The sequence below is a fragment of the Electrophorus electricus genome, chromosome 7 (genome assembly GCF_041902795.1).
Source record: "Electrophorus electricus isolate QZ-2024a chromosome 7, ASM4190279v1, whole genome shotgun sequence".
NCBI classification, from domain to species: domain Eukaryota; kingdom Metazoa; phylum Chordata; class Actinopteri; order Gymnotiformes; family Gymnotidae; genus Electrophorus; species Electrophorus electricus.
Genome location: NC_137503.1, coordinates 27,507,288 through 27,528,762, shown reverse-complemented (window position 1 = coordinate 27,528,762; position 21,475 = coordinate 27,507,288). Strand labels below are relative to the sequence as shown.

General features: G+C 46.7%; 1 protein-coding gene across 7 annotated transcripts in view; it reads right to left on the bottom strand.

Moving 5' to 3' along the window:
- Positions 1–21,475, bottom strand: part of myt1la (myelin transcription factor 1-like, a) — a 41,583-nt gene that overhangs the window by 3,087 nt on the left and 17,021 nt on the right. For 3 of the 7 annotated variants that reach the window (XM_081717773.1, XM_081717772.1, XM_026999010.3), the window contains 18 exons: positions 18,083–18,534; positions 15,399–16,376; positions 13,068–13,202; positions 11,928–12,018; positions 9,579–9,686; positions 8,881–9,101; positions 7,268–7,324; positions 6,543–6,850; positions 5,131–5,352; positions 3,876–3,994; positions 3,719–3,787; positions 3,549–3,611; positions 3,359–3,439; positions 3,015–3,236; positions 2,117–2,208; positions 1,824–1,927; positions 1,587–1,730; positions 631–693 (listed from right to left, as the gene is read on the bottom strand). In XM_081717773.1, the coding sequence (XP_081573899.1) occupies positions 631–693; positions 1,587–1,730; positions 1,824–1,927; positions 2,117–2,208; positions 3,015–3,236; positions 3,359–3,439; positions 3,549–3,611; positions 3,719–3,787; positions 3,876–3,994; positions 5,131–5,352; positions 6,543–6,850; positions 7,268–7,324; positions 8,881–9,101; positions 9,579–9,686; positions 11,928–12,018; positions 13,068–13,202; positions 15,399–16,376; positions 18,083–18,534 (3,529 nt within the window). The remainder of the gene's footprint in view (positions 1–630; positions 694–1,586; positions 1,731–1,823; positions 1,928–2,116; positions 2,209–3,014; positions 3,237–3,358; positions 3,440–3,548; positions 3,612–3,718; positions 3,788–3,875; positions 3,995–5,130; positions 5,353–6,542; positions 6,851–7,267; positions 7,325–8,880; positions 9,102–9,578; positions 9,687–11,927; positions 12,019–13,067; positions 13,203–15,398; positions 16,377–18,082; positions 18,535–21,475) is intronic. The other 4 variants (XM_026999015.3, XM_026999017.3, XM_026999014.3 and 1 more) reach the window with 4 other exon arrangements.

Here is a 21,475-nt window from a genome sequence, read left to right as displayed (position 1 = left end):
ACCCAGCTAAAAGCGACACCCTGAATATAATAGAATGTGCAGGGCATTTGAGATTTAAGACACTATTTTCAGCTGTTTGTTCTGAAGCAAGGCAACTACTCTACAGACAAATCCATCTAACCCAGAAATACACAGCTCCTCTTTTTTGGCTACTACATCTAAACTGAATACTGTCCTGAACACTTTCATAAAATAATGAGATGGTCAGTAACATAAAAGGCAAATGAGTGCATGCCTTGATGGTGAAGTTCATGCATATGAGTGTTTCAGCAATACTGATACTCACTAGTGACATAAAAACACAAAGGTAGCAGTGTCATGGAAGGCAAATAAGTATCAATAAGCACCAGCCTACTAAATGTCATTCTGTCTGGCTGGTAACATAAAACATTCTTAACCAGTAAATATGGCTCATACTGTAACTCCAGCTTGACCACATACACTATGTCAACCACAAGCTGCACTCTTTGCTATTATTAAAGACTAACGTGATAACATGTATGGACAATTGTGATATATACACACCACAGTGTGCGTAACGGAGAGGAGGAGGGCCACAGGGAAGGAAATGATAGTGAAGAGAAGGATAAAGTTAGAATAAAGTTAGACTATGGAAAAGGAATCTCTTACTCTGTGGGGCATCTGTAAACAGCAGTAATTTTTAACAGGGGCCTCTTTCAGTGGCACCGGTTTCTACAGGGGAGAGGCGTAGAGAGAATACTATTAGCTGAGCATGAAGCTTTCTCGCAAATGCTGCAGATCTCAAGAAATGGTCTCTATACATTACAAAAATAGATAATTGGTAGCTAACAGTTGAAAGCTGGTTTTCAGAAACACTATGCATCCATTTGGACTTTGGACTCCTATTTGGAGAATGTAAAGAATTAGAACAGCACATAAAAAGCCAACAGTCGTTCAGTTGTGGTGAGATATGACGAACCCCAGGGGTTCCTGATTGAAATCCCATTTCACACAGGTGGAGGTGGAGAACTGAGGAGCCATATTCAAAAGGGACATGTTTCAGTTGGCTACCAACATGGCCGCCATAGAAGAGCAGGGATTGTCCAATCCTACCCTGCCTTAGTCAGCATGAAGCACCATGAGCAGATAAAGCTTGAGTATCTGCAGGTGCAGCATCCATGTTCATACTCAACTGAGAAACACGTCACTAGATTGAGGCTGTTTTCATAGAATGATCAGTAAAGGAAGTGACCTAAGCACATAAGCACATGGAGCCGCAAGAAACTAAACAACATACATAAAGAAGCAGATGGGAGAAAGTCAGGTGTATCAGTGACCCGTTACGCACATCCCGGGAACACAAAGAGCTAGTCTACGAGTTACTACTGGCCACTTCTGGTTTCATGCTATACAATATGGGAACATTTAGTATGACACGACTCACTCTTCTGAGTACTGCCAAATGATTTGTGGGCCAAGAAAGAGACTTATATGCAGCGTCACGCCATGAAACTTGAAACATTTTGAACCTCCATCAGAGGCCCTTCCAAAGAAATGGGGTTATTTCTGTGCCAGCGCTGAGTGCCTGGTGTAGGTGCCGCGCTGTCTTCCTGCCTGTCTCATACCATGTGAGGGAGCTGGATGTTGGCCAGGCTGTTGATGAGCGACTGGCTGAGGTTGGCCAGTTCGTGTAGCAGCGAGTCGTTCTGCTGCTCGATGGCCTTGTTTTCCTCCTCCATGGACTTCAAGTTGGTCTCCATGGTGGTGATCTGGGGAGGGAGTTGGGGAGAGTTGCCATGGTTACAGAGGCATGCTGAATTGCTTAGAAGAATGCTGAGAGGGATGGCGAAGGAATGTCTTACTTGAGTCCTAAGCTTAATCATGTCTGACTCCACTTGATTGTTTGATTCATTTAGATCTTTGATTTCTTCGTCCAGCTGTTTGATTTCTTCATCATTCTCTATGCCTATATAGGAGTACACCTTCCTTAAAACCACATGTCCAAACACAGAGTCACAGAACAGTGGCATGGCCTTCGCCTATCTGGGGATAATATTATCATGCCTGTTGGATATCGCTGCTGCCACTGGGGGAGCTGGAAGACCATTTTCTGTTAGGAAATGTTATGTACACAAGCAGATTCCATGGAACGAACCTTTGCTTGCACGCTGCTTGATAGTAAGCATTTCGACGCCAGTCATCCGAGCCTTTTTCATGGCCGAAGTAGCCCGGGGACATCCGGAGAGACTGCAGAGGGAAACACATGGACTTCACTTACAGAGGGCATTAGTACTTTTTATTAGGAACCACATACTGCACATAACACAAAAACAGTACATCATAAATCATTAAATCAGTGTCCACATCCAATGTCAATGTAATAAGACAGATTAAATAGATTCATTCATGCATTCATCTTTTAAAATATTTCAGGGCCATGTGTGGCTGGAGCCTATCCCTGGAGCACAGAGAGTAAAACAGGAATCAACCCTGGACAGCACACATACACACACACACACACACACACACACACACACACACACACACACACACCCCATCCCTGGACAGAGTGCCAGTCCATCACAAAGCCCACACACACACATACCAGCACACTCACATTGGGACAATTTTGAGTCACCAATTGACTTAAAATACACACCTTTGAACTGTGGGAGGAAACTGTAGTACCCAGAGGAAACCCACACAGGCACAGAGAGAACATGCAAACTCCACACAGACAGCGGCCAGGCCAGGAATCTAACCTGGCTCAGTGGGGTCGTAAGGCAGCAGTGCAAATTATAAATCCCTCATAAATGTAAAGAGCTTCATTTAAAACTCGTATATGAACATCACAAGCTATAAAGCACTCCCTCTGATATACACTCACACACAGAAAGTCTCACACAGACACAGACATACACACTCACACACGCACTCTTGTATACTCACATACTCACAGGCCCACACACACATTCTTGTACAGACACACACACACACACACACACACACACTCATACAGACACACACAGACACACACAGAGACACACACACACCTCCGGTGGGTGAGGAAGCTCCCGCTCACATGTCCTGAGCCGTCACAGCCGGGCGTAGGGCATGTCATGCCATCGGTCTTGCCCGACTTCCAAGGGAATGGTGCTCCGTTGACGAAGCCATCCTTCTGGCGCTTGGCGGCCAGCGGGCAACCGGAGGCGCTACGGTGGGATGCGTACTTCCCTGTCACATGACCCTGACCATCACAGCCTGGCACGGGACACCTGAACAGGCAGGAAAGCATGGGCTCAGAGCAATGCAGCCAATCTCTTACTGCATGGAGGCAGCAGAGCCCAGTGTGAACCTCACATGGGCAACCCAGGAGGGCTTGGTAGGCTGGACTCACTTGATAGGCTCCTGGTCGTCCTTCTCCTCCTTGTGCATGATTTTAATTCCACTCTTCTTCGCTCGGGGACAACCTGATAAACTGCAGGAAGCAAACTCTGTCAGGTCGGTGTTTAGACACCCTACTGATTACCAGTATGTATATGTGTACCTTATAGTGTACGTGTGTGTGTGCGCGCGTGTGTGTTCACCTCCTGTGTGAGGCGTAGTTGCCTGTTATGTGCCCGGAGCCATCACAACCTGGAGTAGGACACCTGCACGCGTGAACACACAGGCGTTAAAGCGCGAACACACAGGCATAAGACTTCATCTCCATGCACGACGGAGAGACAGGAGACAGGACTCTGTGAGAAGGGCTTACTTCAGATCCTGGGTGTTCGCTGGCATCATCCCCCGCATGCCTTTATCCGCCAGCTGGCAGCTGGAGAGCCTGGGGAGAAAGACTCGCCACAGTTACACGCCATGCGGCCAAATACCACCCCCCAGCAGATGAGGACGCGCGAGTATGCTCTTCTTACGTGAGGAGGTCTTTCTTGGTCTCCTTACAGGGGGCGTATTTGTGTTTGGGGCTGGGGAGAGACACCTCACCCTGGTACTGCTGCTCCTCCAGTAGCTCCTGGAAAGGGTCCAGCTCGTCCTGACAGTGACAGAAGATGTCATGGAAGCGAATGGAGGGTCCATTAATAACCATTATTAACCCAGGCTAATAATAGTCCACCTTTCTGATCCATATCCAATCATAAAACACAACTGCTTATGGACCAAATCTCTTTGTGTATTACAGTTTTTATCAATCACTTTGGCCCAATTCTTAAATCTCAATGAATATTTTCAAAACAACATGTAAATATCTCCTTTCCAGTGATACTTGTTCTCAAACAGATTGCAAATGTTTTAGCACACCTATACAAATGAGTAAGTTCTAGCACATCTATACAAATTGCTAACAGTTGTCCACAATTAGCACAATTAGGATGCATATATCTTGCTCATCAAAACTGGTTGTGTTGATTCTCAGTTGAATCATTTTACTCCAAAGCATGTCGGATTTCCCTCTTTGTGTAAGTCATCACACGCACAAGAGGGCATTCATCATTCTCATTCTCAGTGGCTTATGTTGAAACAATAACTACATTTTGAAACCTAAGTTAAATGTTTTAGGTGAGTGTTGTGCTGTACCATATAATCTGCTTTGAAAAGTGCACCTAGAGCAGGGCTTCATGAGGAACACTGGGGATATTAGAAATACGTTTAGACATTTGACAGTTTTAAATTCTGGCTATTGAACCTTATTCCTTTCATGTCCTGGAATCTGTCCAGAAAATGTGTATTCAAATATGCATAAAATATGAAGGTGAATTATTTTGATTTGGTTTTGATTCCTGAAAACTATTGCACACTTTTACACTACTTCAACAACTTTTGAGGGCACATGAAGCTTTTCAGTGCCATACTACTCCTTCACCACTAGATGCCACTGAAGTGCTTTTGTTGGGAAGGTTCTTTTTTTTTTATCTTTTAAATAACACTGCAAAAACTTATTACCTCTGTGGTTTTTATATCCCACATTACAATATACACCATATGTCACAATGTAAAATACGACATGGCTATTGTATCAGCTTTATATGCTACCCCATAAAGCTTCACAGATTACTCTCTTCTAATAAAATGCTTGGTATATGGCCACCAACCAGCCAGTAGCCGTGGCAGCACTTCCCCACCATCCATCTGTGTTCACTTTAATAAAGCCTCGGCATTCCCTTCCAGTACCTCCTTGTGGTCCTCGTCCAGGCGTTTAATCTTGGTGTAGTCCACGGGCAGGTCCCAGCAGTCGGCCGGGCTCATCTGGTAGCAGCGGCTGTTGAGCAGCGCCTGGCGCTGGGGGGACATGGGCTGCAGTGGGGTGAGCACAGTGCCCTCGCCCACGCCGCCGGCGTGGCCCACGCTCAGATCCAGCGTACCGCTCTCCTCTGCCTCCCGCTCGCCCGGACTCTGCAGAGAAGACAGGGAGGGGGAGGGGAGAGGAGAGAGGAGGGGAGGAGCGCAGAGGGGAGGACAGTGGAGGAAACGAGAGAAGCAAAAAAAAGGAGGATGAAGGTAGGTGAAAGGCGGAAAACGAAGAAAATTCATGGGAACAGGGATGAAATTGATCATAAAACGAACAGCATGCGATTGGGAATGTGGAGAGACAGTACTCAGGTGGGAAAAGGGATGGCGGAGCATTGACTGCTCTGCATCCTCATCTCCAGCCCTTCACTAGTGCCCCAGTACAGGAAGCAGCATGGCCTCTCCCCTCCGCAGCAAGCCCCGCTGTCCTTAAAGAGAGGTCACAGTCTTTCTACTGAGCCCAACAGGCGATGGGAGAGCAGACTGGAACACTGGCTGAAAGCGCTATCGATCCAACCCATTGCTTACAGAGTGAGAGAGAGAGAGAGAGAGAGAGAGAGAGAGAGAGAGAGAGAGAGAGAGAGAGAGAGAGAGAGAGGGGAGGGGCTGATGCCGCATCAGTTCTGCTCTTGCTGTCAGCTGCTGCTTACGCTCCCATTATCACCTTTCAGATAATCTCTTCAATCGATGTGTCACTAAAGCAATCAGGAGCTGCTCACGTCATTAAGCTCACATGACAACCCACAAAGCGGAGCTCGGCATGTACGGCAGAAGTGGCCCTAACACCTGAGCAACACTGCACCCTGCACATGCTGCTACCATGCCGTCCACCACCAACACAGAGGCGAGGCAGACGAGGCATGGAACCACGCAGCCAGCAGAAAGCCAGCAGAAAAAGAAAGCCAGCAGCGTTCCAGCACACAGGAACAGACGAGCAGCAAACCTCCTGAACCATACAGAGAAGGCAAAGCAACATAGATAGAGAGTGCCAGAGAGCAAGAGATAGATAGATAGATAGATAGATAGATAGATAGATAGATAGATAGATAGATAGATAGATAGATAGATAGATAGATAGATAGATAGATAGATAGATAGATAGATAGATAGATAGATAGTGTGTGTGTGGTCATGTGTCTGCATGTGTGTCTGTGTGTGTGTGTGTGTGCGCATGTGTGTACGGTCATGTGCCTCTGTGTGTGGGAGCATGTGTGTCTGTTTGCGCCTGTATAAATGTGTGTGCATATGTGTGTGCATGCGTGTGTGTGAGAGAGAGACAGACTGAGTGCACTGACCTGCGCGAGCAGCTCGGCGCCCTTGCTGCCCAGGCCCTGGGGCATCTCCCTGCATCGCGTGGACAGGTTGAGGATGGCCGTGGCAGCCATGTGGGCTGCCTCCATGTCGTGTGTGTAGTCGAAGCTGCTCTTGCTGCAGGTGCTGCTGGCGCTGCTGCCGCCGCCCCCTCCCCTACCGGCCCTGCCACCCCCACAGCTCAGGCTGCTGCCACTGCTGCCACCGCTGCCACCGCTGCTGCCACTGCTGGGTGCGTAGCTGCTCGTCGTGCTGCTGGCTGGACTCGAGGTCTTGCAGTAGCGCTTGGCTGCTGTTGTGCACACGCGCACACACACACACACACACACACACACACACACACACACCGCCCCCCCCAAAGCGTGCACACACGCACACACACACACACACACACACACACACACACACACACACACACACACACACACACACACACTTACTATCAGAGATATATAGGGTAATGTATGCAAGAATGTAGGTGTACCTACCCACACAGGTAAACAGATTAACAGCAGAATGACAGAATGATAGATAGATAGATAGATAGATAGATAGATAGATAGATAGATAGATAGATAGATAGATAGATAGATAGATAGATAGATAGATAGATAGATAGATAGATAGATAGATAGATAGATAGATAGATAGATAGATAGATAGATAGAAACAAATATATTGGCAGATATATAGGCAGATAGACACCTACAAGACTCGCTTATTGGATGATCTGATGTTCCATGATGAATGCTGAGAGCAAATGAGTCTGAAAGAAAGAGAGGAAAGGGAGAGAGAGAGAGAGAGAGAGAGAGAGAGAGAGAGCAGTGTGACAGTATGTCTACATTTCAAACAGAGGGCTACACATTGTTATAGCAGAAAATATAAAACCTTCACTAAAAGCATTTTGCACAGTAGGGAGAATAATGGAAAAAATAAATACTCTTATGAAGAATAAAACATAAAAACCAACCTCAGGAAAAATATTATCCATTATTATATTCTGAACAAGCCGTTGCTTTAAAAATACAAGCTAATATGGCATAGTTCTGGTTACGGTAATAAGCTGTCTTTTGTCTGACAAGGACAATGCAAATCAGAATCATGAATGGTCTTTAGATATATACAATAAATAATTTGCCCAAAACACAACATTTGCCACAACTTTTCATGGGATATGTTTCTATCAATTTACCCAATTTGCTCTTGTGAAGAGAAAGCTGAAGCTCATAAGCTTTCTCACTTACCTTTTTTTTTCTGCGACCCAATAAAAGAAAAAAGGTGTAAATGCAGTAATCAATTCAAAAATCCTTTTAAGGAAGACTGAGTTTTAAAATGATTCAAAAAGAATCATCAGCGTAATAGGCAATATACCCAAGAATTCCAGTTTGACAATTCACACATCACAGCACAAACTGAATATGAACTGGTCCATTTTTGTATTTACAGAATTTGCAGTGAATGCAAGAAAGCGTACTAAAGAACCTTCTGTCAGCCGCTGGTCCCAGACTACGGACTCAGGCTGGTGGCTACTGCTTGTTCCATTGTGCCATTGAAGGAAGTGAGCTATCATGAGCAGTTCTTTTCAAAAAGGAAGTCAAACAACATAAGAAAAGCTTATCTGAGCTCTGCCAAGGTTAAACATCTATGGCTCTCTAAGTGATCTCTGTCCTGGAAGCAGCAAAACCCAAACATGCAGTTGTACATGTTTAACCTGGGAATTCTCATTTTTAAGCATATCTTGCCTGTTAATTTGTCGTAATTAACTGTTTGACTGCACTTCCCGACAGTGAAACGGAGCACAAGTTACCCCAGAGGTCATTTCCTAACCTAAAATCTCAGACAGTCATGCAAAACACCACTCAACTGAGACTGGGCACAAGCTCCTTCTCTTGTAGACCAGAAACCAACTGCTCTGAAACAGGCAACAGAATGTAGAAGAAGCGGACCAGTACTGCTGAATTGGCACTAGCTTCACTGTAGCTCACCAAAACATCTGGGATACTTTCCAACTCCTGGCAAAACACCTTAGTCTGAAGCTTTTGTGAACTTGCCATTAAACTCTGGATGTCTTGGCAGAGATATGATACAGAGACCCCCATCAGAAGGACCCTGAGGAGTTCTGAAATGTTCCATATGAATGGCTAAGGGGTTAAATCCTGATCAGGTTTTAACAAAATTTTATCGTGATAAATGAACATACTGATGGTGATAAATGAACACACTGATCCAGCTGTTACCCCAGTTAGAGAAACAACAATCCTCAGTTCAGTGGACATGTTGTCTACCTAAGCTCTCAAAGGAGGGCAAACAGTGTGCACTCACCGTCGTAGCCCCTGGGTGAGGTATCCCGTCCGTGGTTCTTCTGGGCAAGGGAGCGCTTGCTGTAGGCGTGGGGCTGGGTGTCGTAGCCCCCGCTGTAGTCAAAGCTGGTCTTGGAGTACTTCTCCAGTTCCTTAGCCAGGTTGGAGCGAGGTGTGCTGGTAGACACGTTATTTTTGTAACCGTACTGTGGGATCTCCAGCTGTTTCACAAAGCACATAGGCCTGGAAGATACCATCGACAGAGACGGGGGGAGGAAACCCAGCCTGGGCATGACTGGAACTGATGCAAGGCCAAGCTAACTGGAACTGAAGTCGAACTAGGTGTGAAATGGTGCTTTCAGGATACGGTTTTAGATCCATACTGCTATCCTGTAAATTTTAGTATCTTCGGTGTATATTCAGTTTCACACTGAGTTAATCGGATAATGCCGTTTGGAACTATCTATGCCCTAGGATTTTTTCCCCAAGACCAGTACTTTGTGAGTAAAGAATCTAAAGCCCAATAAACTGTGAAATCACATGATTTCTGTTTTTTAAAATATCTGTATGCAAAGAAATGTGATCGCTGTCATTGATGTGTTTTTACACAAATGGTATTTGTTCATTTGTGCATTAGATGTGTTCTTGTGCTAAGTGCAGTAATGGGTAGGATCGTGTGGCAGGGAGTGTATGCAGGTGGAGCAGAGGCGGGTGCACTACCTCAGCACGCGGTCGGATGCCTGGTTGGACTTTGGGCCGTCACATGACTGGTGCTTCTCTTGAACCTTAGCCATCTTCTCAGCAGCGGCTATGGGGCATCCAGAGAGACTGTAACACCGGCAAGGCAATAATTATAGTGTTAGCGCTCCCTCCAGTGTGCAAGACACCCATCCACCCACACACACACACACACACACACACACACACACACACACACACACACACACACATTCAAGAAACAGTAGGATTTAAAGGAATATTTAATAGAAGCAAAAAGGGGTGAGTTTGTGCCAGTCAAATTAAGACCATTCTTTTGTGTTTGTAAAACCATTGTGTGTGTGCAGGGTACAAAGGGATATTTATGTATAAATTATGCATTTCCTATGGCCCAGTTGTACAGCATGTAGGCACAGCTTTGCAGCTATCTGTTGGGTATTAGTGGCTCCGGAGAGATCCTCATGTCTAGCCCCTGCAGTCTCAGAGAAGAAGAGTGGGATAATACAGTTAGAAATCAGCCGTCTCACTCTCCACGCCACGACTAGCCAATCACCACCCCAGCCGTCTCACTCTCCACGCCACGACTAGCCAATCACCACCCCAGCCGTCTCACTCTCCACGCCACGACTAGTCAATCACCACCCCAGCCGTCTCACTCTCCACGCCACGACTAGCCAATCACCACCCCAGCTGTCTCACTCTCCACGCCACGACTAGCCAATCACCAACCCAGCCGTCTCACTCTCCACGCCACGACTAGCCAATCACCACCCCAGCCGTCTCACTCTCCATGCCACGACTAGCCAATCACCGCCCCAGCCGTCTCACTCTCCATGCCATGACTAGTCCATAACCGCCCCAGCCGTCTCACTCTCCACGCCACGACTAGCCAATCACCACCCCAGCCGTCTCACTCTCCACGCCACGACTAACCCATCACCCATCACCCATCCCAGCGCTCTCGCTCTCCCTATTACTTCACATTCCTGTGCATGCTATCACTGTGAGATTTTCTTTTTACTTTCTCGAAAACATTGCTCTCATAAAACATGATCAAACACATTCACATGCATGAAAACACACACACACACACACACACACAGTTCCATCATTCTCAAAAACAAGAAAAAACAAAATGAACCAGGCGATATCACACAAGGGCACGTGCTCTCATCAACTACAGCCGCGCAATTTCACACACGCATGAAACTTCTGCGAATCAGAGCCCTCCCGTTAACGCCTTTCTGCCCAGCTGGCGGCAGAAATGTGGTGACAGGCAGGCAGAAGGACTGCTGTCAATATGCCAAGTTGCTATGACAACCGAGAGACGAGCATGCATACATATATATATATATATGTATGTATGTATGTATATGCACCTGCACACACACACACACACACACACACACACACACACACACACACACACACACACACACACACACATATATGTATATATGTTATATACATTCATATACATATATACGCAGCACGAGTGATCCCCCACCACCCCCTTTCCACGTGTTTTGTTTTCCTCATCTCGACCTGTTTAATGCCTGCACTGTGGCTGTGAGCCTGTCCCACCGGAGCTGTTCCATATAACATGGCCTGCAGCGTCTGTGAGGGGGGAAACACGCCATGTGAGGCTGCGTCTGTGACATCAGGAGATCAGAGCTGCACGCACGAGGAGGAGACACATCTAAAATGTGTGTGCGTGCCTGTGGATTTGGTTCCAAGGGTGCCAGCGAGGAGATGGTAAAGTTTTTCCCTAGTCTTCTTGTCCCTTATAACTGCTTAATAATTGAAGAATAACAGTATATGGAATTGGTTGTAGATTGTAAGAAGCTGGATATCTCAGTTCAAAATGTGCAAGATTTATTTTATTTTATTTTAAACACACACCACACACACACACACACACACACACACACACACACACAAACAAACACAAAACATTATTATTATTGTTTTTGTTGTTGTTGTTGCTTTTGTTGTTGATCAACTAAATAATAAGTCTTAAAAAAATAATTAAAATATATTATTTTAAAAAACTAGCTATGTATTTTTGGCACACAACATCCTCATATTTGAGGGAGAAGAAAAAAAAAAACACAACCCAGTGATTTTCAGTAAAGGTCAAAGGATTAGGTCTCAGGCTGCCAAAAAGCCTGCCTCCTTGCCAAATCCTCCCAGCAGGTTACACAACACCAGCACACATCCCCCCCATCCTCTCACTCCCACCTCCACCCAAAGTGCGAGCCTTCTTAACATCCACCCCATCCTTTACCAATGCCGAGGCTGGGGGGGTGTGTGCCCCCCGCAGCTCCGCCCAGCCCAGGTGCAGCCACTCACCTGCGGTGGGAGTTCCTGTTGCTATTAACATGGCCGCGTCCCGAGCAACCAGGCGTGGGGCACTTTAGAACATTCTCATGCATTGCAAGAACTTTGGAAAGACAGACAGGAAAAGGCCAGAGACAGTGTAGGTTAGGAGCACCCAAGGTGAAAACAGAGAGCCTGGCTTTGTATTCAGTTGAATGAGCTTGGTGTTAGCCAACTGGAAACAGTGTGATGACTGCAGTGGAAAAGAAAGCGATCGGGTAGTGCAGTGAAAGCACGGCATGCAATAAAGGAGCATATGTGTTATTAGCATGCAATATAAATCGATTTGAAAGCAGTTTGAGCTATACCTACAGCTGCATGCTAAGCTTTGGCTAGCTAATGTATTTCCTTATAGTGGCACAGAAATGGAACTAATATGCGACTAGAAGTAAAAGTGTGCATTTTAGCTTGCTGAAATGCTGCTCGAAGACAAGCTTTATTACCAAAAGGAACAGATGCCTTTTTCTTTAGTTTTTACCCCGTGAAGAAGACATTTGCCAATTTATTAAGAAATTTCACTCATTTCACTAAATGTGAAATGTAGGGACCAGGTTCAGTTTTTGAGCCCTGTCTCCTGAGGTTTCACACTGAACTACCTGTTCCACAAATAATATTATGTTAAGTAAGCATGTCATTTTTCAAATAATTGGGTGAACTTGCCTTTGAATTATACAAGTAAACGCAGTAAGCATATTTGTTGCAAAACGCAATCACACAAACAACTACAAAAGTAAAAAAAAAAACCTGAAAGAACATTATTCTCATGCACTTCTAATGAACCTATTCACAGTGCATAACTGAAGAGCGGCTCAGTGTGTTGGCCTTTAAATTCCCTGTACCCTGTCCTGCACTGAGCTCAACTGACTCATCAGCTCCTCTCAGTGACAGAACCCCAAGACAAGCTGCTCTCTGGCGTCATTAAGTGTGTGAACGGTCCCAGAGGGACACTGACCAGCCACACGTCCAGCCAGCACTTCAGACAGTAAGGGGGGGCACGTCAAATAAACGCAAGAGCACCCTCCTACTGCTTGGAGGTGTAATTACAACCTGAAGTCAGGACATGCATGAAAGTGAAACCCAGTGCCTAAAGTGGGCTGTAAAAAGTAGTCTTACTTTCTGGTGGTACGCGGTCTTTGTGGGGGCAGCCGGACAGGCTTCGGTGGTGCGGGTACAAGCCGGTGACGTGGCCCGTGCCGTCACACCCTGGGGTGGGACACTTGCTCTCTTTTTTCTCACCTCTCGAGGAATCTTCGCATGAAAGAAAGCATTCACACATCTTGTTATGTTCCTACTTCCCTGAATGTCCAAACACTCCAGAGAAAAGGATGCTCCTTTCGTAACTGTTCCTCAAAATCACATTAAATATGGTTTCTACGGTCTTGCAGCTTTGGAAGACAGCAGCACTGATAGACAACCACTACTGATAGACAATCATCCTTTTCTGCAAGAAAAGGATGCTGTAAGGAGAGCTGGCTGGACTCGGAAGCACATCTGCTTTCATGTCTCTTTCTGTTGCACTGGGAGAAAAACCTGTTAACTTAATGTTCCAGGAATGCAGTTTAATTTCATTATGAGTGTCTGTGAGGAACACGGCCCAAGCGACCAGAGCTGCATCAGACTAGCTGATCAGGCCTTTCTCCTCCTGTGTGGGCTTTTCTTCCAGAGGCAAGATCTTCTCCACCCTAAACTGAGCCTGGAGGATATGGCCAAGCTCGTGCCAAGACTGGTACTGGTATCAAATCATTTTTGGCAAATTCCAGTCCTGGCTGTGAGATGGGGCAAACCTCGGGGCCAAATGGCCATGCCCAGAGCTACCCCGTGGCAGTGAATTTAGGATCTAATTCGCTCGGCGTGTGCCAGAGAGGAACGATTTTTTTGCAGAATTTTGGTCCACTTTACATTTTTTTCACAGTTCTCTTTTAACTGGCTAATGCCCTTTAGATGAGATGGCCGAGCTCTGTCCAAGCAGTACCTCTGAATATATAGACAACGCTGGGGATAGAAATGGGCTTTAGTTTTTTTTTGGCTTGAGTAACAACAAATGACTGAAGGCTCCTCGCTCTTGTGACAAGTTTGGCAGGGAAGCTGTCCCTGGCCAGTTAGCCTGGGCCTGACGAAGCATCCCTGGCACCCCTCTCCCTCCGGCAGAGGACACAGATCTGTGGCGTCAGGATCTGGGCCAGGATTAAATGCAACAGAACCGGCCTTGTTCTCTGTGCAGCGGTAATCAAGCGCACTCAGTAGGTGCACCTCCGACAGTGTTTTAGGTTTGTGTTGGAATCCATTTCAGTGCCATCTCCTGTTCCATAATGATCATCATCGGAGCATGACTAAATAATACATTTTGTTGTTTCTAAACAAATGTAAATGAATTTCAACCATTTGACTGAAACTTGACCTTTTACTTGTTTCACTGTTAAATTGAGAGGATGAGTTAAATTAGCCATGCAAAAAGCGCACCTTAATTCGTACAACACATACATGCCGTGGGATGAAGTCTTATCTTAACAGTCATGATCTTCACTGAACACTCTCCCATAGGTCAGAACAATGATCTCGTTTCCAAAAGATGAAGCCCCGTGTTCAAAATGACTTATTCTAAATGAGTGTAGGTTTAAAGTGCTATATTAGGTACTCTACAAGTAACTCTACTAACATGATGATCATTCCATATGAAGAGAAGCACTGCAAAGAAAACAGGCCCCTAGATCAGACTGGCTAATAGCCACACTACCCGGCTACTACTGCAAGCTTCACGGCCCGAGCAAGTTTCCAAGCTATGGAGGAAAAAATTCAAGACATATATTGTGTTGGGCAGTATCGAGAGGTGAGCGGAGGATGACACTGCTTCTCAGCACCGTAACGACCCTCCGTGGAGTGTTATGCCGATACAGTCTGGCAGATTCTTATAGATAATAATAAGAGTGCGTAGCGTGGATGGCTCTCTCCCAGGGGCGGTGGGTGTGATTCGAAGTGGATTTGGAGAAATAGGCCGTGGACAGAGTCCCGCAGATGAGATTTGCTGTCCTAACGGGCCGTGCAGATTGCCATTACTCATGCCTGACAAGGCGAGCCTCTGATGTTACCACGCAGGCCTATTTTAACAACATAAGCTGCTGCTGCCGCTACCGCTGTCATTGCCACGGCGATCTGAGTGTCTGGGAACAGCCGGAACAACGCATCTGTCCCACTCAAGGAGTCCTGCAGCTAGCACACATGCCACTGCACGACGTGTCGGAAGCCGCACCGAGACAAAGGCTAAAACCGAACGCAAAGATTGTTGCTGAAGCAGCTCTGAGGAAGGCAGAGAAATATCGCACCCGCTCTACCCTAGACCACTCCATTTCACCTGAAACCCAAAACCTCACTGCCACGGTTGACAATAGCAGAGCTCTGAAGTTGGGTTAATTCTGAAGTGATTGCTCCTGGGTGGGTGAGTTTTACCTTTGGGGTAGTAGGCTCTCTTTGCCCCATCGTGGTGGAGTCGGGCTTTACGCTCGTCGGCGCCACTGCTCTGCCTGGGGCTGTGTTGGTGATCCCTGCGGGCCGCTGCCTGGTCCGAAGCCATTCTGTCACGCATCACTTTGGCGCGCTCGGACTCCAGCGCGATGGCCTTCTCCAGCAGGGACAAGTTGCCCTTGGTCATGTCGAAGGCCTCGTCCGAGCGCTCCGAAGCCACCGACGTGGTGTCCTCATCGGGCTCCTGCGCGCAGCCGGCAGGGTAGCTGCCACGGGACGGCGGGCTGAGCTGCTCCTCCAGCTTCATCAGGTTCACCATGTCCGAGTAGTTCCTCTCCAAGGGCCTCTGCGTCTCCGCCTGCTGGCAGGTGTCATAGCGGGTCATGTGGTGCAGCGGGAGCTGCTGCGGCAGAAGCTGGTGCTGCGGCATGGGCTGCTCGTTCACCTGCGTCTCGCTGAGCTTGCGCGCCAGGTCGAAGCACTGGTTCCGCAGGCACTCCAGGCTGCTGAGGCACACGCCCTCCTCGTTCTCCTCCACCTGGCCGTTGGGGTGGACCAGAGCCACCGATCCCTCGCCGACGGCCGCCTCGTCTGGGTAGCCGTCGTCGGGCAGCACGGCCCCGTGCCCTTGGGCCAGCAGCTTGAGTGAGTCCACCGTCTCACGCACTACGTCGCTGTCCAGGTCCACGCTCAGATCCCCCTTCCGCCCGCCCCGCTCGCTCCCATCCTCGTCGTCCTCGTCCTCATCTTCGCCGCCGCTGTTAGAGGAGCTGCTGTTCATCTCCGACTCTGTCATGGCCTGGTAGGCAGCGTCCTCCGCTATCTTGCCCAGGTTTAGCAGCGACTTGGCCACCAGCTCATCGTAGTTCTCGTACTCTTCATTGGTCGGGTTGTTATTGTTGTTACTATCTTTCTCAACCATCTGACTGGGCTTTGATTGTCCACAACTGGAATAGTTTTTCTCTAATGACAGAGGATGAGATAAATAATATACAAGTATATAAGAGCATTTTTTTTTTTTTTACATATTTTTAATTTCTCTTCATTTTTAAGTGGTTGACTCTCAGTAGAGACCTCTCATGAAAATGGAACAGAACTTATCCTCTCTTAAAGGTACTGGGAACCATTTGTTTTAAATGTACCTCGATAAGTTCACAAATAAAATGTCAAGATTCTCTGAGTTACAGTGGCTGAGTGTAGAGCATACAGAAAAGAGGATACTGGCCTTCAAGTCAACAAGATCTGAGTGGGTCTGAAAGATAATTACCATTTTATAAACAATCTCACCAGCGAATGCATTTTAGCATTATGTTAAAGGCAACTCCATGAAACCGATGGGTATTAAATATTAAAGCACCATGATGGAGTAAAAATACAGTCTAGCATAAACTTACTGATCCCTGGATGACTGTTACAGAAACTCCTTTCTGAAGAAAGTTTCCTTCCCTCAGTGCTAATGACCATAACCTTCAGAAATATCTGTGTGCAAACACATCCACCACTAAATATACCATATGGAATGGTTTTCTTGTGCAGTGACATGTAAGCAGCACAGGCAGCTCCGGAAATCTCCTCCTTCTCCTTTAGGGATTTTAGTATTGCTTGTATTTGGGACACGGCAGGGTGAGACTGCAGGGCTAAGCAGAGGATGAGGTGCTCTGCTTCCAGAGCCAGAAATATCCTCAGGAGGAGCCCGTTCTCACTGGGGAGGAGGGAGCACAGAATGATGCCTCCTGTGGAATGGCAGCATGCGTGTGCAGCGTGGCCAGAGTGAATAGCTCAGAGAGCCTTCTCTCTCCATTGCTGTGGAAGGCGCTGTCAGAAGCGATTGAGGAAGTGGGAGAACGAGGCTGAGAGGCATAGCGAGCAAGCAGTCACATCTGCTGCTCCCAACGTTGGAGAAGGGACTGTGCGGATGTTCCCTGCCCTCCACTGCGCCGTAGTCAGAATACTAACCACCGCTCCTCCACTGCACTCCGCAGAACGATCCGACTGGAACTGGGCCAATTAAATGGATGGGAACCAAAACGGACCATTTAAGAAATTAGCAAATAAGAATAATAGTGATTTTAGTAGCCAGCCTTTTCATTTACTGGAAAAGATACCAATTAATATTGTAAAATGATGAGAGTAACGCTACCTTTGTGATGATGGGACTGAGTGCATCCCTTTCACTGAACTTGTTAGCCTAATGTGGCATGTCTTACTGGCTTCCTTTGAGACACATTTTGCGAGACAACAGTTACAGAAACCAGATACAAATGCATTATAATGAATGAACTCTAGACTCTGTTAGAACGAATGACACAATGACTGGCCAAGGGAGCTGGCCAAGAAACAGCTGATGTTGTCCAACTACTTATGGCCCACTGAAATGGGGGGTAAAACAGACCGTGATTCATATATCATTCACCAAGTAGTACAGATATAAAAATAGAAATTATAGCTGACATTCCGTCCTTTAACCTCAAAGCCATTTTTAAAATTTCCCACTGAATGTTCAGGAATACTGCCAGATTTACTACAAACTCACTTTCCAATTTCTTATGGACAGCACCGCATATTCCTATGGTGACTCCCAAGTCTCAAAGCTTGTATAAAAGAAAAATATGAGGTAATGAGTTAGAGAAAAGGTTTTCTTTTACAGCTGAGCAGAGAGCAGGCCTCACCTTGCTGATGAGTCTGATCTTCATATTCCTCCTCTTCCTCATGATCATCTTCATCTTCTTGCTCCTCCTCCTCTTGCTCGTCATCTCCGTCCTGCTCCACCACCTCATCATCATCCTCTACCTCTTCTTCCATTTGCTCTATCTCTTCGCCCTCCTCTCTCTCAGCCTCTCCTTCCTCTTCCTCCTCCTCTTCCTCCTCCTCCTCCTCCTCGCCAGGGTCCTCGTTGTCTTCCGAGCACTCCTCTTCTTCATCATCTCCATCCTCCTCGCCTTCCTCCTCTAGCTCTTCCTGCTCCCGTTCCTCCCCCTCATCTGTAACGTCCGCCTGGTACTTCTCGTACATCGTGGGATGGCCATCAGGCATGGCTAGAAATGGCCGCCGCTTGATAGCAGGTTCCTGTGGGGGCTTTTCCTGGATTTTCCTCTTCTTAACCAAAGGGCATCCATAGACACTGCACAAGGCACACAGAAGTCAGAGGAAGCTGCTTTAAATGTGACTGAATGCAATACATTTTAGAGTTAAATGACTCTGAAGTGTCTGTATCAGAGCAAACTCCACAGAGACTAAAAATATTAGAATTGTTTAAAGGCACAGCATAAATAACTACTGGCGTTTTTATTAAACACAGGCACCGTTTGAACTCTGTTCCCCCAAGACGACACTGTTCTGAAACCGCCCAGCGTCATTTGCAACAGTCAACTACCAAAATGCAGAAAGCAAAGCTCATTCAAACAGCGCTCAATTACACAAATCCCTTAATAATCATTAGCTGTTGAGAAATTCCACTTTAATTGCTTCAAAACAGCATGTGCAATTATGCATGGTTTAAATGTGGAATTCAGAAAATCAATTAGTCCATTTCCACATGAAAGGGCTTATTTGTGGGTTGTCAAGAGGGGTGAAAGTTTCTGCTCCCGTAGTAGAGACACTGGCTGGGGAGGACCCAACGTTGAAGTTTACATTTCCGCTTCTTTTAGATTTGTTAGCGCCACTTTGCAACAGTGCACTATACCTACACTTACGCTTGTCCGCATTCACACATTATAACAAAGAGCAGAACAGAACATGCCACTGGAGTCAAACGTACTTAGAAAAGACGTGCGGAAAACGTGTTAGGACTTGTTGCCATGGTAATTACCTACCTAAACTATAGCTACTTCACGTGCGTATTCAGACGAATCCCACAGTAATGAACTAGATGACCTTATTAACCTAGTTTATTATGGCCTATTAAATATTTTAAAAGAACATAAAGTTAGTCTATACGTCTATACCTTTATGCTTTTCGAGGGATTTCTTAGAATATTTAAACTTTTGATAACCGCACACGAAGGGCTGAGTGTGAACAAATATGAATAGACGATTAGGCTATAGAAAATAGATAACCAGATTATATAGCGAGGTTTTTTTTTTCATTCTCGGAACTGAACAATAACAATTACAAAAATAAATGGCAGTAATAAATATACAAGTCGGATGGCAAGGTGAAGTGTGGTGCTACTCCACTCAATACAGTGCACACGGGCAATTGTACCAACAGCATTTTGACCGTCCTATTCTTCGGGCGAGCACCGTCGGTCTGTGAAATGTCCGGCTTCTATATGGCAGTTTTCTTATACAGTAGCCTCAAAGCGCTTTCTAATGGGCACAAATTGCGCTGTCGGTTTGAAGGACCACCGGCGGCAACAGATTCCACACTAATAATATAATGGGCAAAGTATTCATGTTAGTTGTGTCGGTAGTGAGTAATGCACAATGTACACAATCTTTGCAGAGCAGAATAAGTAGCATTCTGTTTAAAAAAAAACCCTGTTACAAAAGTATTTAATTTTGTACCACTTTTTGATATTACATGTGGTCAGCTGAAGTCCGATTTTCGTCCTTTTCTTTTGGTGAAAACGGGTGCAATTTATGGAGCCCTTCAGTCAGAGCAATACATTTACCGACATTAATGTCCATAAGCTTGTACTGTTCGTGGAAGAAGAAAAAAAAGAGGCTCGAATTGCCTGCAATGCCGTGGTAAAAATTTCCAGTGTAGAGTCTGTCTTCAGCTGCCTCATTTACGTATGCCACACGCGCGGAACATACGAGCTCCAGATCTGCGCGGCGAGTTTGCGGGCAGCCAGCCAGCAACGCCTGTGTGGGTGAGCGCGCTCGCGAGCGACTCGCAATGACCTTGGACACCTTCGCGTTTCCCACTGGCAGGCCACGCCAATTAAAATTCCACAGGTAATTAAACCACATTTGAATGAGGGAGCAGTACAGGCATGGTTTGAGTGGGACTGCTGTAATTACGAGAGAGAGAGAGAGAGAGAGAGAGAGAGAGAGAGAGAGAGAGAGAGAGAGAGAGAGAGAGAGAGAGAGAGGAGAGAGAGGGAGAGGGAGAGGGAGACAGCGAGAGAGAGACTCCATGAGCCTTTCAGTGCTGCCGAGAGAAATAATGACTTCAGCCATAGACAGCTCCTGGCGGACAAATGCTCTGATGAACTCTACTGATGTAAAAAAAAAAAAAAAAAAGCCACAAAAAACCTGGGGCCCTATTCTGTTTGATCATTTCCATAGGATCTACGCAATAATACTGCCTAGTCTATTAGCCTTACAGAAGTGTGAAAAACATTAATAAATATTTGCTTTTTTTCTGAGCAAAAAAAAAAAAAAAATTAAAAATCAAAGATTTAACCTGCCTCTGTCATAAAGTGCTCCTACAAGGCTCCCAAAAACATGTCACATTTGTTTATTCCATTCAGCTTTAATTGGGCTAAGCTTTTATTGTAGTGTTTTCAGCTTGTCATCACTGCTGCGTGAGTGGCCATCATTCCCATGGCATGAGCCACAGCCTGGAGCCCAACTATGCGGAGCCTGGTGTGGGGTGCGGGCGGCCCGCGGCTGCCTCTGCCAGTGCCGGTTGCCATAGGAGCGCACAGCCTCGGCGTCTGCACACTGCAGCATCCACAGACATGCGTAGCAAGGCACCGTCGCCATGGTGATCTCCCCCTGCGGAGCGGGATTTGCCATTCGAGCAGACAGACAGAGACAGAGAGTGAGAGGAAGGGAGCATGGGAGAGAGAGAGAGAGAGAGAGAGAGAGAGAGCGAGAGAGAGACAGAAAGAGAGAGAGAGAGTAAGCGAGTGAGAGGGAGAGAGAGGGAGAAAGAAAGAGAGCGAGAGAGAGAGAGAGGGAGCAAGTGAGCGAGCAGTGATTGGGAGTCTGACAGGCACCCCCCATCCTCCCGCTGCGCTGCACCCGCTCGAACAACAGAACAAAAGAGGCGCTGGCGCTGAGCTTTCTGGAGACTCGCGTCTGTCTCCAGGGCTCGGCCGCCGTGGCCGGCACGGCCTCGCCCTCTCGGCCTCGAGCCACCACACGCCACCTCCAACTGCCACGAGCGTGCA